The sequence below is a fragment of the Cryptomeria japonica genome, chromosome 3, assembly GCF_030272615.1.
Source record: "Cryptomeria japonica chromosome 3, Sugi_1.0, whole genome shotgun sequence".
Taxonomy (NCBI): Eukaryota; Viridiplantae; Streptophyta; class Pinopsida; order Cupressales; family Cupressaceae; genus Cryptomeria; species Cryptomeria japonica.
Window position 1 is genome coordinate 728,165,783 of NC_081407.1, and position 18,042 is coordinate 728,183,824.

General features: G+C 35.7%; 1 protein-coding gene across 2 annotated transcripts in view; it reads right to left on the bottom strand.

Moving 5' to 3' along the window:
* LOC131032471 (AMSH-like ubiquitin thioesterase 1) overlaps positions 1 to 18,042 on the bottom strand; it is a 75,704-nt gene that overhangs the window by 23,950 nt on the left and 33,712 nt on the right. For both annotated transcript variants that reach the window (XM_057963449.2, XM_057963448.2), the window contains exon 12: positions 6,922 to 6,984. In XM_057963449.2, coding sequence (XP_057819432.1) covers positions 6,922 to 6,984 — 63 coding nt within the window. The remainder of the gene's footprint in view (positions 1 to 6,921; positions 6,985 to 18,042) is intronic.

Below are 18,042 nucleotides of genomic sequence, written 5' to 3' on the forward strand. Positions count from 1 at the left end.
CCAAAGTGCAGTTTCTAGGTTTTGATCTAACAACATAGCCCTTGCCACTTCTACTATTGTTCTATTTTTTCTTTCAGCAACCCCGTTTTGTTGAGGATTGTAGGGTACAGTGAACTCCCTCTTAATCGCAGCATCTTTACAAAACTCTTTAAACACTTTTGATGTGTATTCCCTACCATTGTCAGTCCTAAGAGTTTTGATTTTCCTACCAGAGTGATTTTCTGTAATAGATTTGAACTCTTTAAATTTCCTAAGAATATCTTCAGATTCTTTACTTTTAAGAAAATAAATCCAAGTTTTCCTAGAAAAATCATCTACAAGGATTACATAGTATAATGTGTTTCCTAGTGATGGTTCAGACATAGGCCCACATAAGTCAGAGTGAACTAGTTCTAGTACTCCTTTAGTTTTTCTAGAACTGCAGGGAAAAGAGCTTTTAGTGTTTTTCCCTAGTGCACATCCTTTACAAACATCTGAATGAATTGGCTTTAGTTTAGGTAGTCCTGTGACTAATTTCTCCATAGAGGGTAGAGCATGAAAATGTAAGTGCCCTAGTCTTCTATGCCAAATTTCTGCTTGATCTATGACTTCATGAAGTAAGGTTTGATTTGGCTCATCACACAATTCATATAGGTGCCCTTGTCTGTAACCAATCACTTGTGCTCTTTTGAAGGTGGATGTTTTTGGCCATGCCATTACCTTTCCTTCTATGAATGAGACTCTATATCCGTCATCCTCAAGTGCAGAGATAGAGACTAAGTTCCTTTTGATGCCTGGTACAAATAGTACCCTGGTGAGTTGGATTGAGATTCCAGACTTCAGTCTGATTGTACATGTCCTGACACCTTTTACAAGATGTGCAGAGTCATCCCCTATTGTTACCTCTTCATTTGATCCCTCTTCCATTGAGTCTAGTAATTCTCTGAATCCGGTGACATGTCTTGACGATCCACTGTCTATCACCCAAGTGTTAGACTTGTTTGAAGCTTGACTTGATAGTGCTGAATATAATACAAACTTCTCAGATTCAAGTTCTGTGTTCCTCTCTGCTTTGGCGAATGATGCCTGCTGTTTTACTTTGTCAGGACAATTAAATGACATGTGTCCGTACTGATCACATCTATGACATTGGATTTTTGACATGTCTTTCTTATGAAAGCTTTTCCCATGATGGGATTTTCTCTTCTTGAAGTTTCTCTTCTTGCCTTTCTTACGAGAGTCGGTATTCAGAATGTGGAGGTCCTCATCTTTAGTTTTGTGATTTCCCCCTTTCATTTGCCTTGACTCTTCAAGGAGGCAATCATCCCTTAGTCGATCAAATTCTGTAAATTTATCCCTTGCATTTATGCCTTGTTTGAATGATTCCCAGGATTCAGGTAATCCGTCTAGGGTAATCATTGATAGTTCTTGCTTCTCGACATGATAATCAAGTTTTTGCAGTTGATCTCTGAGTGAACCTATCCTCATGAAGTATGAGTTTATTGTTTCACCTTTATTTATACTTATGTGGTTCAAATGTCTTTTTAGAGCTAGGGTTTTGCTCGGATTGTTTATCTCATATGTCCTTTCAAGGGTTTTGAACATTTCATAAGCATTGTCATATTTTATTATAAGTGGTATTATGTGATCCCTTACTGCATCTATCACAATTTTTACAACTTTATCATTTCCTTCATTCCACACAGTTTTCTCAGGTTCATCTTCAGGTTCGGGCTTGTCTTCTTTTAATACTATCATAATTCTAACTTTCCAAGCCACAAAATTTGCTGCTCCTTCAAGTTTGTCCTCGAATCTGATTGTGTTCGCCATTTTAGAAATCTTCGATTTGATATGTAAACTTCGCTTTTAGTCTATTCGGATCTTAAGTAGTTAGGCTCTGATACCATGTTGAGACATGGACCAGCAAGGACTCGAACCTAGGACCTTCCATATGCTGCTAGAGTGCTCTACCACTAAGCTACTGGCCCATCTTAGACCAGTCCATCGTCGGTCTGGGTGTGGCTTATTTCCAACACCAACACCCCCCCTTAAGCCACACCTCTTGTGTGCTTGGGGCTCCTAGCCTGGACCTGGCTCTGATACCATGTAAATGTAAATAGACTGTGATGACTTTCAGAACAATCAAAATTCTGAGACAATGAATTTATACTGTTAACATTTGATTTAAAGAAATATAAAACTGATTTTTATGTCTTATCAGTTTGCCTCTACAGATACGAAGACCAAGCAATTATATCTTCTACCATTCACAGGATGTATCGTACTTATCAATTTATTCAACAAAGGGTGGCGGATAAATATCACTTGTCTTCATTGGATCATGCCTCCGCAGGGGGTCGTGATCCTATGTGGAACCACGTGGTTCCACATAGGGTCGTGACCCCTGTGTGGAGCCAGGATCCTTCTACACCGGCGGGATTACTTAAACCAAACATCACAATAGCAAACTAATATGTTAGTTTAATACTAACTTAAATAAATCTCAATTAAATCGCAAGTATAATAAAATCGAATTTCTGGGCGCTAATAAACAGAATACGATTTTGTTTAGAGTTACGACTGAGACTAATTTTAACATATAAAGAAAGTAGATAAATTGTTGCCTAAGTATCTAAAGACGCAGTCAAGTCTTCCCTAGGTCTCATAGTAAACGAGGCATCTAAAAATGAAGCGTTCCTTAGTCTCCATCTCCTAGAGGTAACAAATATGGTAGATATCATCCTAACGAAGGATGTGATGATCAATTTCCACCCATAACAATTACCACATGTCCAAACAAAGATAGATATTGGCAACAAAATAACTTGATCGTTGCTAGTGCCATTGTGTTTGTATTGCAAAAAAAATCTTTGTTAAATATGTGGTTTCACTTTCAATTCAACATTCCATGAGGGTGTATCCTCAAGATCTATGTGTTTCCCAAGGACTTGGCAACTTGGAGGGGACATCCCATCCTTGTGCCCATTCTTGTCCCCTGTAGACACTAAAAAATAGTCAACGCTTGCATCGCTGCATGTTAACATGTCCGCATTACCTTCTTTTAGGTTTTCGCGCTTTCTAACACTTCCTCTATGCTGCACATTTGGTCTTTATCATTTGTCAACATAGTGTCATTCTTTTGATTTCTCTTCCTATTCGATCCTATTCAATCTTTTCAATTTGGGCCTTGTCGATGTCAATCTCAATTCTCAATCTGTGATCATGATCAACCTTTAACCCTAATAAATGTCTATTAGGGTTGTTTTCAATCATTTTCAATCTTATTTCAATCAATTATCAAATCAATTTGCATCATTTTTTTCAATCATCATCAATCTCCATCAATTTTGATCGATTCGTCATCGATCTCTATCAATTATCAATCATCATTTATCATGTCAATCTTTGTCAGTCTTCATCAATCCTTGTCAATTTTGATTGATTCAGCCTTGGTCCCTATCCTAATCAATTTAATCAATTTTTGGTCCTTATCAATTATTCCATTGATCATGTTCATCATCATTTTTAATCATGTCGATTCATCTCTCTTTCTACCTAAAGTTTAATAATTCTTTAATAATTTCCCCCTTTTCCTAACTAATTTATTTTAGGATATATGAATTAGTTCATTTATTATAGTTCCCTTTTTTGGTGTCACAATTAAATATTATTATTTAATTGGCTAATTATGAGATTTGGAGAAAATTAATAAATAAATATTTATTAATTTTCCCCATATCTCTCTCCCACTTTTCCCTCTATTTGTCATAACTTTCTATGACACTTATTTTGTCATTCTCCTCTTTTCTAGCTTCCCTCCTCTTTTCTAGCCTTCCTCTTTCCTTATTTTTCGAATGGCAATTTTCCCTCCCTAATTTGCTCGATTAATCAGCCCTAATTGCGCTTCATGAAGTCAATCCTCCACCGTTGATTTCATTTAATCTCGTCCCTCCAATTTCTTGTTTGAAAGGCTATAAATCGAGGGCCTTTTCCTCTCTTTCAACAACAACCACATTTTCAAGTATCCTTATGTTGTTCGAATCGTTTCATCATTGCTATCATATTGTCACCATCTTGCTTTCAATACACTTGCATTCGTTGATGAGAGCCATATCCATTTAATTGGAGAAAAAAGACAATGGAGCCATGCGAAGGAAATGAGCTATGCCAGGTTTGAGTATTTTGTTGTTTTCATTTCATCTTTGCATCTCTATTGATATGTGATTAGGATATTATTTCATGATTAGTTGTTTGTGGTTGCAACTTTTATCTCATGAATTGTGTTTTCTTCAATCCTAACTGTTATCACAAAAGCTTGCACCCTTGCTGAGCTATCAACTTAGCAACCTTGTGAAACATGGAAACACCCCGAAGTGTGGGACCTTGCACAAGGGGGTTGAGTCTCCGGAGAAATCTACACCAAGCCCAAGGGGATGTCTAACACAGCCCTCTTGCTTGCTTGGTGGCTTGTACCTACTTTCCCCATTCATTTCTCATCATCCTGAAGACACATGCCCTCTTGCAGGATCAAGGGGAGGTTGTAGGGGGTTACTTGACTTTGTAAGCGCCCTCTTTGTTCTAGGTCACAGTGGTCCTACTAGGATGACCTCCTTATGAGCCTGCTTGCCATCTTACTCCTCAGGCCTTCTCCCACAAGAGGGATTTCAGACAATCAAGCATATCTTATATTCTATCATATAATCATACACTTAAGCATTATCTATTATGCATAAGCAACCTGTATATATATACCACCAGCGATTGTGAGAGTATAGAGTGCTGAGAAGGGCAGATCTGAAAATAATATCAGACTGCTGTTTTAAGTCTGATCTAAAGATTAATTCCTTTGATGTATATGCTGTTGGATGAATAGAGGTTTGATCTGAAATTCATTTATTTCCTTTATCAGAATTATTTCTTCTTCCATCTGCTGAACGTCTTCTTTTGTGTGATTCTGCTTGTGTAATTTTATAATTTGCTGATTGATGAGTATTTTCTGAGTCTGTTATCCTCTTAGATTGACTGCTATATCTTCTCTTCCCCATCCCAGTTATTCGCTGATTCTAGTAGCTATCTTGCTGAGTTCAATTTACATATTTATATCTTAAAATCTGATCTTCTTGTTCTGCCCCTAATCTCCTTATTTTTCTGGTCTAGGTCTGCCATTTTGCAACCCTGCTCTGGTTCAACCTGATGCTATTGTCTGATTTGATATTGCCGCTGCTGTGAAATTATTATTATTTATTGATGCTTCCATTAACCTTTCTTAATTCCTATCCTTCCTTCTATCTTCCTCTCTTCATTTCATATCCTTTTATACTATCCTATTTTATTGAGGAGACACATCTCTTGGAAAAGAGACATCCATTTAAAAGGGACATGCCTCCTCATTGTTGTCTTATCAGATCTGCACTTCTTATTTAAATCAGATCTATACTTATTTAAATCAGATCTGCATTTCTGATTCCCTTAAGTATTCCCCCCTCAAATGAGATTCTCTTCTCCGTTTTATATCTCATGTTTAAGGGAGTCACAACTTTTCATTTCATGTCTTTTGACCATTCATGAACTTAATTAAATTTTAATAATATTTATTTATATTCTTTTAAATATTATTTTTTTGTATTTTAATTTCATTATTATTATTTATTATTAAATTCTATTTAAAAGTGGGGACATTACAGACCCCATATAAAAGACATTAAAACAGCAAAAAAAAAAAGAAAAAAAAATTATAAAACAAATACAACCCTAAAAGAGAGACCCACAAGGGCCCTCAACTCAAAAATGATTTTTAAACTGTTGCCCGTTGCTGTTTTAAATTCACCAAAAGAGGAAGAAAGGAGTGCAAGAGGAGCAGTTACCAAATATCTTTCCAAAGATGAATCTGATTTTTGATTCCTTTTTTGGCATCTTTCTATAAAAAAGTGTTTAATTTTATGTAAGATTATAGAATCAGTGAATTGTTATTGTAGTTACTCATTGGAATTTAGCTTCTCTGGGTTTGTTTATGTTATTTTTTGGGTAGTGTTTATTTGTATTTTAAAAATTGAAATATTGATTTTTGATATATGTTAATAGCCATCTCCCTGCTGTCCACAAATCCAAAAGAAAATGTCCCCAAAATCCATCCCCATGTTCCCCTATCTCTAGAACTTGGAGAAACACCGATTTAATTACCCTAAGGGCCTAAAGGCTGTGATGGGACAGAAAGATTTGGATCAACCTAAGCAGCAGTTTGCTGACCATTACCATGCTCAACTACAACATCATCTTCTCTGTCTGGCCCACAGTTTGAAGTGCACTCTGCACCTGGTATTTATGGAAAACTGGCAAGGGCAACAAGGAAATGATGATCTATTTGTTTGTTTTATTTCCATAGATTCTATTGATCTGTTGTGTCAAACTCTCCAGAGAAAGATGGTATCACACAATCAGTTCTCTCAAAGGAATGTTATTGACATTCTTTATATCTTGCAAAGGTGTCAAAAAGAAAAATGGATATTGTAATCTACTATAAATGCAAACTCTTCAAAAGAAATTCTGCCTTCGATGTCCTATTTTGGAAACAAGTTGTGTATTATTTTGTAAAGAACAGGTAAAATTTATTTCAAATCTACCATAATCAAGAAGCCAGGTAGCAAACACAGCTACGTCTATTTTGAATCTCTGCCAAATGGTTCAACCAATGTAAATCAAATAAGAAAAGCTTGACCACCTTATGATCTAAAGGAGATAACTTTCTACCCCTGTCAAAGCAATTTATAAATTGTTGTCTACACAAACAAATTTTCATCAAGAATGTTTAAAGTTTAGACTTTGAAATTCTGGCAGTTCCAAACATTCCAAGAATACTCATTCCCACTTCATAGGTCCAATAAATATGATGTGCCACAATGACCAACAAAATGAGAATAACATTACAATCTAAATTATTTTTACCTGATAAGAATATTGAGTATGGAGGTCAACTGAGGACATGAAACAAGTCTGTGTAGGGTGCGTCTGCAATCGAATTCAATAAAATTAATATATAGTAAGTCAATGAAATAATGACACTGACAAGAAAAAACAAAACAGATTTACTATAATCATCTTATAGACATCATATACACTAATTTTGAATGCTTTCGAAAAATGATAACTTCATGCTTCAAACTTCTGTCCTGAAAAAATAACATGCTTTAAAACTTTGGTTCTTTATGTGTGAATACAAACTTCTATAAGCATTTATAGGGCAAGAAAACAAGAATGATGACAACTAATTAGTTATGATTTAATAACAAAAGAAACCTCACACAAATACCTTGTATATAAATAATACAAACTTAAGGTTGGAACATTATTTAAAAAATAAAGAAGCTAATGCATATTCATAGTTAATGCTTAATACTCCTAAAATCATCAAATTGTTTTCACCCATCAGACTGCATACCTAAGTATATTTTTGTTTTCAAGTGTTTCTTGATCCAGCACAAGGATTTTGTAAAATTTAGATACTGAATTTTTTTCATTTCATGTCAATTGGTTGCAATACCACTCATGTAATACAGATGCAAAAGCATATGGATTTCAAAGAATCGATGTTGTTCAATTAATCAAGGAGACAAAGCTCCTTTAAATAGAGTTACAAAGACGATGTTTCTAAAAGAAACAATCGTTAACTAGAGGCGAAATTAGAAACAACTTAAATGACCATTAATAACACAAAGAGAAAGATATTATTCTAATACCCTCCCTTAATGGTCATCGTTCTAACTACCAAGAGAAATAACAGAGAAGGTTGCCCCCTTCTTCTCAGAACACGCTGCAACAGAAGACAAGAGTCTGCCACTAACTCTGCCACTTGAGATGAGTCTGCCACCAACCCTCCCAGAAACTGTAGAACTTTTGGAGATACCCAAAACAACACCAACCATCCAACCTGATGTTGGAGAACTGTCCCTCCCTATAACCAGAGACACACCAAGAACAGCTGTCACGATTTTGAGGAAAAAATCGGCAAACCCTCCAAACTATTGCAGATGAGCAAGATGCCCGAAAATAGACTGCAAATAAGAGACTAGTGCAAATGTTCGCACAACAACTCCAGGTGCGACGAAAAATAGACTGCAGCAAAGTACAATTTTTGAGGAAAAAATCATAAACCCTCATGATTGTTTTTTAACAGGGACAAAAAATATTTAAAAAACCCACAGATAATTTTTTAGGACAAAATTATTAAAACCCACAGATTTTTTCAAGGGAAAAAATATTAAAACCCATCAGAATTTTTTTTTAGGCAAAAAAATATTAAAAACCGGAACAAACATCGATGCCCGTTAGCCATCTTCACGCTTTTCGAGGCACGAAAAACAAGGTACTAAGAAGATGCTAAGTGCACAAAACCTAACTGCCTTCCAACATCAAGTTGGTCAATGACGCCATCTTGCACGCTTCCCAATGCACGAAAAACTAAAAATTGAGAAGAGGCGCTAACACGGAATTCAAAAAATTTGAATCCCAATGCAGAAACAGAGGCAGATGCAGGTATAGACTTCAAAAAATGAAGTACGGCTGGCACAAATTTCAAGAAAAAAATTCCGGCTGACCCAGAAAAATCCGAAGACAACCCAAAAATCCTTGCGAAAAACCCAGAAAGAATCTGCTGTCGGAATTTGGATATGCTGGCTCGAAAATCGAGGCACGAAAATCGAAGCACCCCAAAAATTCTGACGACGACCCAATTGAGATCTCGAAAAACCCACCACGAAAATGCAGATTTCCGTCCAAAAATGGCAGAAAAAAATCTGCAGGTGGGAAAAAAACGTGTCGCGTGGTTGCGTGAAATGCAGGAGACACGGGTCGCAAGAGAGGGCAGAAAATAGCCAAAAAACCCTAGTAGCTGCAACCAAAACGAACTGCCAAAGTAGCAATTTCGAATAAACAAAGAAATTTTTCAAAAAAAACTGTTAAAAATTCATGACGAATTTTTAATTGAAAAATTATTTCGAAAATAACCAAAGGATCTGATACCATAATATAGATGCAAAAGCATATGGATTTCAAAGAATCGATGTTGTTCAATTAATCAAGGAGACAAAGCTCCTTTAAATAGAGTTACAAAGACGATGTTTCTAAAAGAAACAATCGTTAACTAGAGGCGAAATTAGAAACAACTTAAATGACCATTAATAACACAAAGAGAAAGATATTATTCTAATATCATGTTCTTTTCCAATCTAGATATTAATAGAAAAATTATGATCCTAAACATGGTATTAAAAGGACTCATCCAAGATACCAGATGCATTCTACCTTGGACAAACCATTTAAAAAATCTTCCAACAAGGAAAATGATTGCTTTCCATCCCGCTCAGATTGTTCCTATTATCCCATGACAATAATCAGCAGTCTACGTAAACAAATCCCTATTCCTATTTGGTTTCAATGCAAGTTTGTAATTTTAAAGTTTGAGAATGAGTGTTAGTGTCATATAATCTATTATTGAAATTGCTCTATTGTTTACCTCATTTTAATATCAGCAATTATTTCAGTGTTAAATGTTTACATTGTCATCATCATTTGTATATGTACACTATAATGACTCCAAAATTAGATGGTCTTCATAGTTGATAAGTTATAACTATTAATTTTGTGGATCAGAATTAAAATTTATCTTCTTCTATGTATTATCTATCACTGAATTGTTGTATAAATCTGATTGTCTTCTTTTATGTTGCAGGAGAGGAGGAGCATTTTTATTTCAATGTACATTCTCACACATTTCATTTGGTATATGTAGTGGGCTGGGTACGGTCAAGCGATGCCTTGACCGGCCATGTCTTTTGGCCATGGTCGATCAAGACATCACTTGATCTTGCCCCCTAACGATAATAAATGTTTGAATGAGAGACTTCATTTATCTCTCATTCAATCGTTTATCTTACCAAGGCTATCATGCATTAACACTCCCTCTTAGCTAGGTAAGATAAATGTAAAAAGTATTGGGAGCAATATTCATAAATCGTATGATGCTTATCTTGGGACCATAGTTTCAAGATGTGAATTGCCTCTGTTGGCGATTCTATTCACAAACTCTTGAGTGGATTGCCTCAGTCGGCGATTCTATCCACGAGCTCTTACGTGGATTGCCTCAATCGGCGATTCTATCCATGAGCTCTTGTGTGGATTGCCTCAATCGGCGATTCTATCCAGAAGCTCTTGTGTGGATTGCCTCAGTCGGCGATTTTATCCATGAGCTCTTACATGGATTGCCTCAGTCGGCGATTCTATCCACAAGCTCTTACGTGGATTGCCTCAGTCGGCGATTCTATCCACAATCTTGAGTTATTGTAAGATCGTCACCTTCCAATAACCTCAAAAATACAAGTGGAAATCATTTGGAAGTCGTCACTTCCTTATGATTTACACAAGGCCCATAAAATAATTATTAGTATTAATAATAATAATCAATATTTACAATTTTTACCTCAAAAGTGCTCAATCTTGATTAGTAAGCTCCCTCTCAATCACAAGGTATCTTGAGTTTCTTCTAGAGAACATATTTTTCTGAACATATGTCTCAATTTCTGACTTCAGCAAGGGACGCTTGTAGTTTGAGTTTGAGAGGACAAGTTCTTGCAATGTGGCCATATTCGAGACTTTCAAGGAGATATCAATCTGATCTTAATCGGATCTTCCTTCAGGCGGTTAGGCTTTATAGAAGGAAACCTCGCTCTGATACCATGTTAATTTTGTGGATCAGAATTAAAATTTATCTTCTTCTATGTATTATCTATCACTGAATTGTTGTATAAATCTGATTGTCTTCTTTTATGTTGCAAGAGAGGAGGAGCATTTTTATTTCAATGTACATTCTCACACATTTCATTTGGTATATGTAGTGGGCTGGGTACGGTCAAGCGATGCCTTGACCGGCCATGTCTTTTGGACATGGCCGATCAAGACATCACTTGATTGTGCCCCCTCACGATAATAAATGTTTGAATGAGAGACTTCATTTATCTCTCATTCAATCATTTATCTTACCGAGGCTATCATGCATTAACAATAACAGATATCTTCATTCAAAAGGTGATGTTTGATTCAAAATATTAATTTTAACTAGGCTCAGAACTCGATATCTGCCATCTTCATTTCCAGGGGTAATATTTCCAATATAATGAAGGTAAACAGAGGCACATCACCATTGGTTGGCATCATAATATTCCCTCCCACCATCTCTCCTTTCCTTCTTATTTCAACATAAAATCTGTAGAATGTTGCCTAGACATTTGTTTGTCTTAACAGTTTTAGAGTTGGTATACACTATCCTATTTCATGAGATTGACAAGGAAAAAGATAGACGAGGACATTAATATGAGGGCCTATCCATGATTCATCTACTGTCAAAAAAAGGTGTAAACGCAAAGTCGAAAGGCATGTAATGAAGTACATACATCTTGATCATGAATCTGGTGTATCAAAATGCCTTCCTCCATGTAGAAAATAGAATCATTACCAATTGCACCATTGATGGAGCTAGAGAGACTCATCAAACCCTAAGGTTGGCAGAAGACAGAATGGTCATAGTGATGTCACACACAGAATGATAGAGCCCATTGCACAGCCAGCCCAACAAATATGTACATACAACCTATGCTTGCAAACTTCTCCAGATTAATTTATGTTCAAATGATCATAAACAGATCAATGGCCATTGAAAGTTTCGAAACAACTTTACATCTTCTCTGAACAATATCCTTTCCTTTCAATTAGAAACACTTTTAAGAATGTTGCATAGGCCCTAAGATGCAAAGTGCAAAGCTTTAGTAACAATCTTATGAAGAGCTTCTAGAGGAATTTTGAAGATTGTTGTATTGCTAGGACATTAAACTATGGTTGAAGATATAGAGTATGGTAAAAAGTCAACCATTATCTAAGGTTTTACAATACTTAAAATTTGTAAATAAAGACAAACATAATAGAAGCAGCTTGTGAATGCCATGATTTGTTGGAGGCACACTCTTAAACTTGAGTTTGGAAGATAAGCTAACTCTACATGAGAGAAAAGGCAAACCATCTACCAACATAGGGAGGAGATTGCAAAAGTTGGGGTGACATGAAGAGTGTTGGATTTGTTGATATTAATTAGGGAAAGGGCGGATTCAAATTGCCGTAGGCAACATTGGAATCCACCTGGCCCCTCTTCCCCTTAACGTGGCCCTATTCCCCACGCTTTAACAACAAACACTCAGCGCACTATCCAATAGGGCCGACCCTATTAAAAGGCAAATAAATGAAATAATTAAAAGTTAACTATTTACAAGGGCCAACCTAGTTGAGGAAGTTCGCTCCATATAAGTAAGAGGTCAAGATTCATTTGTAAATCACCAATCTGATCTGCTTCTTCATGCGAAAACTTACATGCCTAAAGCGAACTCCAAGAAGTCATAAGTGATCTGCCCTTAAAGCAATCTGCATGGTTAAAGTGGTGCGAAATATATGATATTGAAGGTGGTGCGAAAGACATGACAGCTACAGCAACCTACCTCTGCCATTAGAAGGAGATGCGAAATCCATCACAAGGAATCAAGTGAACTTCTTAAAGTCTGCAACTTAGGTTAAGACAATCTCAGCATTCATCAAGTAAATATTGAAGGCAGCCACCGTGATCTACCATACCTTCAGTTACAGCAAAATCTGAACCTACAAAAGCACATGAGATAAGTGTTGTATTGTTTGCATAACTATAATCCATAATCAGATCTGAGGATCTTTTCAGGCTGGGTTTTTCCTCCTAGGAGGTTTTCCCAGGGTAATTGTGTTTTGTCTCTATTTCTTTATTTTTCTTGCTGTGTTAAATCTGAAACTATAAATCTCTAAATATAAATGAATCTAACTAATAAGTAAATTCTGATTTTCTGAGTCTTAGTTAATCTGAAAGTGCTAAAATTAACATATTTGTCATTGATGTCAAAGGCTTAATCGATTGATTATGAATTTTGGTTAAACTGCCTACTTGCTTATCTAGTTGAGCAGCTTGAGCTGCTTGTTTGCCTTCTTGAGGTGCTTGACTGCCTGCTTGAGCTACCTGTGTGCTTGCTGGAGCTGTTTGTGTGTGAGCTTACTTGTTAGCTGCATCAGATTATTTGCCACATCTTCTACTTGTGCCAAATCAGTCTTTTTGCCATGTCATGTTTGAAAAGTCACGGTGATTATTTTCGAAGTGATTCTTGTGTAACGCTTCACCTGAGTTTCAGCATTGACTTAGTAGCTGCCAGATATGTGGTAGAATATATTGGCTGTCGAATATAATATTGGTGTAGCGTTTTAAGTAAGGAAGGTAAATAGTTTAAAGATGTGGTCACCATTCAATTAAGGACGTGCAAGTGGTGCTTATTTTTGGTGTGATGGCTTTCGCCTGCCAACGCACGAGATTCTCTATTTCTTTTTAATATGCTTCTCAGATATAAATAAGGCGGCTGTGGCGATATCTATTCTTGGTTACAAATATTTTATTTGTGTTTGATATCGTGGCCCGTATTTGTGCTGCGTTATCTTTTCTGAAGATTTCTGTCAATTTTCAATTTTGTCAGCATGTTTTTGGACCGTGCCAAGTAGGACGAGAGTGGGTTGAGGTCCTGTTTTGAACACGAACTGTTAATAGCATTTTTTTTACTGTCAACATTCAACAGTGATGACCACGTTTTGACTATCTCGTCTTGGTGGCAACGTGGGACTGTCAGATTCGAAAAAGATATGAAAGAATTTTATCGAGGCTGCTTTCAAATTTTTTTGGTGGAGTGATAAGGTTCAAATAGATAGGTTCGTGATATTTTTTGAGGCTGTATGTTTTGAAGTAATGGAAGTGGTGAAGCGCTTTTGTTTTGGTTATTAAATATGGTGTGTTACTGTTTAAAAATTAATTTTTGAGTGATATCGGTTGTAATGAATGTCGCACCGGTGAGGTAGAAAGTGGAGTCAGTTTGTGGTGACAAGGCAGTGATAAATACAATTTTGCATAGTAGAAGAATCTGATGCTTTTTTTAATCGGAGGATTTTCTTTTTTTGACATCGATGATGGTTTTTCTTCTGTGAGAACAAGATTTCCAGAGAGCTGTGTGGGATGAGCTTAGAGGATGTCGTTGGTGTTTACTGATCATATTGATCTTTAGACAAGATACATATTTTCATCAAATGAGTTTTGATGTAAATGAAACCTGATTGGAGATCAACACTTTCACTGGTCTGAAAGTATAGGTTCATGTGTGCAGATATAAAGTTCTCTTGATATCATTTTTTGTGCAGAGTTGCCGGAAACTCCTTTGCCCCTCCCCGGGAACACGTTTCCCTGTATCCGTTCCCGTTTCTGAAACGGATACGTATCCGATACAGCCCAGATACATGTCGAATATTCTACCCACGCATGCCCAAAAATACTTGATTTCCAACCATGCTAAATACTAATGTGATTTGATTTTTAAACAAAATTGACGTAAATCTTCCTAAATTTAATTTTAAAAAACTTCATTAACGCATTTAAAAAAAAAAAATGGTATTAACAAAACCTACACCAAATGAGAAAGACAAATGAAATGTTTTTCTATTTCAGTGATCCATTTTTTAGGTTATCTTCCAATGCAACTCTTCTATTTTTGCATATTGTAAAATGTTAAATCTACTTATCATTATTTATGTAGCAATTATGTGTCTATATTGCTTTTGAAGTAATGAAAATCTCCTCGAATAACTTAGAAAATTGTGTTAAATATATGTGTATGTGTTTTTTTATGAATGACGTGTCCAGCCGTATCCATATTGGGGGTCTTAAAAAATAGCCGTATCCGTATCCGATACCATATCCGTGTCCATGCAACTTTGTTTTTGTGAGCTGAAGACAAAAATCTGAATTGACTAGATGAGCCTGAGTCTTCTGCAGCAGATTTATCAGATTGTGTCATTTACCCTTGATATTGAGGTTGGTGATTTTGAGGTTGATGCCTCGTCTCAGTGAAGTCGGTGCTTCATTTTTGAAGTTGGTATTTCTATCTGGAGTTGATGCTTCAGTAAAAGCAGAGAGTTGGTGCTCTCTTTTGTAATCTGGGTTGGAGCCCATTTGAGCGAATGAAATTTATTTGATGCCGTGGTTTTTTATCCAAAAGGGTTGTTTCTGTGTGTTTTCTTCTGCAATTTGTTTATAAAAAGATTAAAATACTAGTTCACCCCCACCCCTCTCAGTATTTCCTGTGTGCTTCTCAGAGAGCTCCAACAACTGTAGTTGACAATGTTCCTTTGCTACATACATCTCATCTATTACTAAATATGTTAAGAGATGACATTATCAAACCATCTAAAGCACTTGAGCTTGAAAACTTGGCCAAAAAAAATTGGCACAGCAAATTCTATGTTGACACTCAGCATCTCAATAACAGTTAAAAATACTCATTGATGGCATTTAGGTCAATTAGGAAACAATCCAAAAACAATATTTCACAGATCATGTGTTCACATCCATGCCCTTTGGTCTGAATTCTGCACCAAGATCTTTTCAAACATTGATAAATATGTAGCGTAGGTGATCTTATTGTAGATTCTGCCCCTGATATCTTGATGATGATATTTCTAAGTCGACATAGGATGATGTTATGAACATTCCAAGTGTTATAATGAGTCCTACTGGAATGCAATTTGAAGTTTTATACAATCTATAAAGAAATGTATGCAGACTGCCAGGCAGCCAGAGTATTACACATACAACAGTTGTTTTCTCCAAATTCTTCTCTCCTCTCCACTCAGCTCGTATACAGACTTTAAAAAAAACATACTTGCTTTTTTTGAATCTCTAATATGAAGTTACCTTTTTTCTCAAATGAAGTAAGCTATGCCATAACCTCCTTTTGACTCAATATTTTCTTGACATTTTATATTCATTAGAGATGCTTCAATGATGTAAGTTACTGATCTATTTTTTCAACCAATACCTGAGCTACCAATATGTTTAGTCCTTAAGTTCAATCAGATCAGAATCAATCATGCTGCATTTATGACATCAGTTATGCATTTAAGTTATAAATGTCATGATGGTTTTACTTTTTGCACTATAAGAAAATAAGTATCAATTTTATTGTTGTGTGGAATGGCAAATAATATAACAGATGCCTTACCTCAAGTACATCTATCCACAATTATCACATCTTCAGATTTGTCTACTCTTCACAAGATTCAAATACTGAGATTGCAAATCCAATGGTATAACAAATTATACAACAATTACATGCATAACCTTCCCTCCACCTTCTGTTATTTGTAGGAATATCCTATTATGAATGGACTTGTTTACTTGATCTAATTCCCAGCCAAACCAAACCTTCAAAACTCATTGTTCTTCTCAGTTTACAACAAGATTATGCAAAGTCTTTCCACATTTCACCCATTTTTGGAAAATTCTCTTTCACAAAGGTATTGGCTAACCTCGAGATACATTTTTGCTGGCCATATACTGCCATGACTTGTCCATAGTACCATCTACAATGTCTATTAAGGTGGATTCATTTCTATTATGAAGACTTTTGCATTAGTCATATATGATATTTTAGGTCCTTTCTAACTCCTAGGAAAGGCAATAAAAATAATTTCATCTTCATTGAGCACTCAATGCACTGGGCTAAGGATTTACCCATATCCAATGCTGAATTTGATAATTCCTCATTCATGTTGCTTGTGATCATGTACATCCGACTCTCATTCTGTCCAACTTTGGGACTAATTTCAGTCAAAAGCCATGCAAACTGAAAATTGCTCAGTATTACTCAATTTTCAAGAAGTTCTTTTCATGCAATCATAATGGAGTTGTTGATTGTTTGAAAGTAACAATCAAGGAACCGCTGTCTATGTATCTCAATCCTGAAAATTAAGATTGAGACAATTTTCTCCCTACATTCTGTTACCTCATGATTCTTTGAGTCAAATATTACCCCGAATTTCCCTGTTTTCTACTTTGTATAAACATGATTCAAGAGCTCCTGTTAAAAGTAATCTTCCTGCAAGACATGCTTTGTAGGCCTTTATGTAAGTTTGGCAGGATCAACTTGCAACTTTTTTATTATGATATACTCTGCTCTTTGTTATAATCTTGCAGTGGCACAGCAAAAGAAAAAATAATACCATAGTCTCCAATGTTCTTGCCAAATTTGAGCAGCAAAATTTTTGTTTTGGTACATTTAATATTACCATCTTCAAAATCTGAGTCATGCATCAGTGTTGGAACCATATATATCATATTGACAGCTCAGTTGTAATGCATCAGTTGCAGTGTTTGGATAATGGCAGCCTACATTTTGCACATGTTTCCAGAATGAAACCCTTTAATGCACCTCCAGAATCCTGCATTCTTTGTGAGGACTTCGAGGGAAAACAAGGTTTACATGAAACAAGAGTTGGTATTATTTATTATGAGACCAACTTGAAGGCAACATTAAATTTAAGGTTAAAGATAGACAATGACAGACTCTCATTCCTAACAGAACAAAATAAGATCTTCTACTTCTAAATATTGTGTGTCTACTGAACACAATAGTAAAGATATTTGAAGTATGTATGCATTAGTAAAAGAAATTCTAACTTTTGGAAGTAGAATGGCAACTGCGTAAAGGTGTATGATATCTTGTAAAGACGTCACAATAAAAAATGGCTGTATTGACTTATCCTGTTTTTGTGGCATCTGAGAAAAAGATTTATTTCTTACTAACAGTTAGGCCTTCCTCCCCTTGTTATGATGACTTATGGTCTTTGGGTAGTAAATTTCAAAAAGCACATTACCCAACTTGATCTTTTCATACATATTATCTATCAAATTCATTAATTATTAAGATAAAAATAAACCATCTATTCAAGCAAATTTTCAGCAGCAGTAAATGGAAACTTAAGATCCTTCCAGCCCTGGGCTATTTCAAAATAAAGTTTGCATTGTGTAACCATTAGTGAGTAGGCTCTTCCTTGCTATATTCCTGATTTTGAGCTAATTCATATCCATACTATTGCAGCAAGTTCAGCCCTCCTCTCCAAATAATAATTAACCAT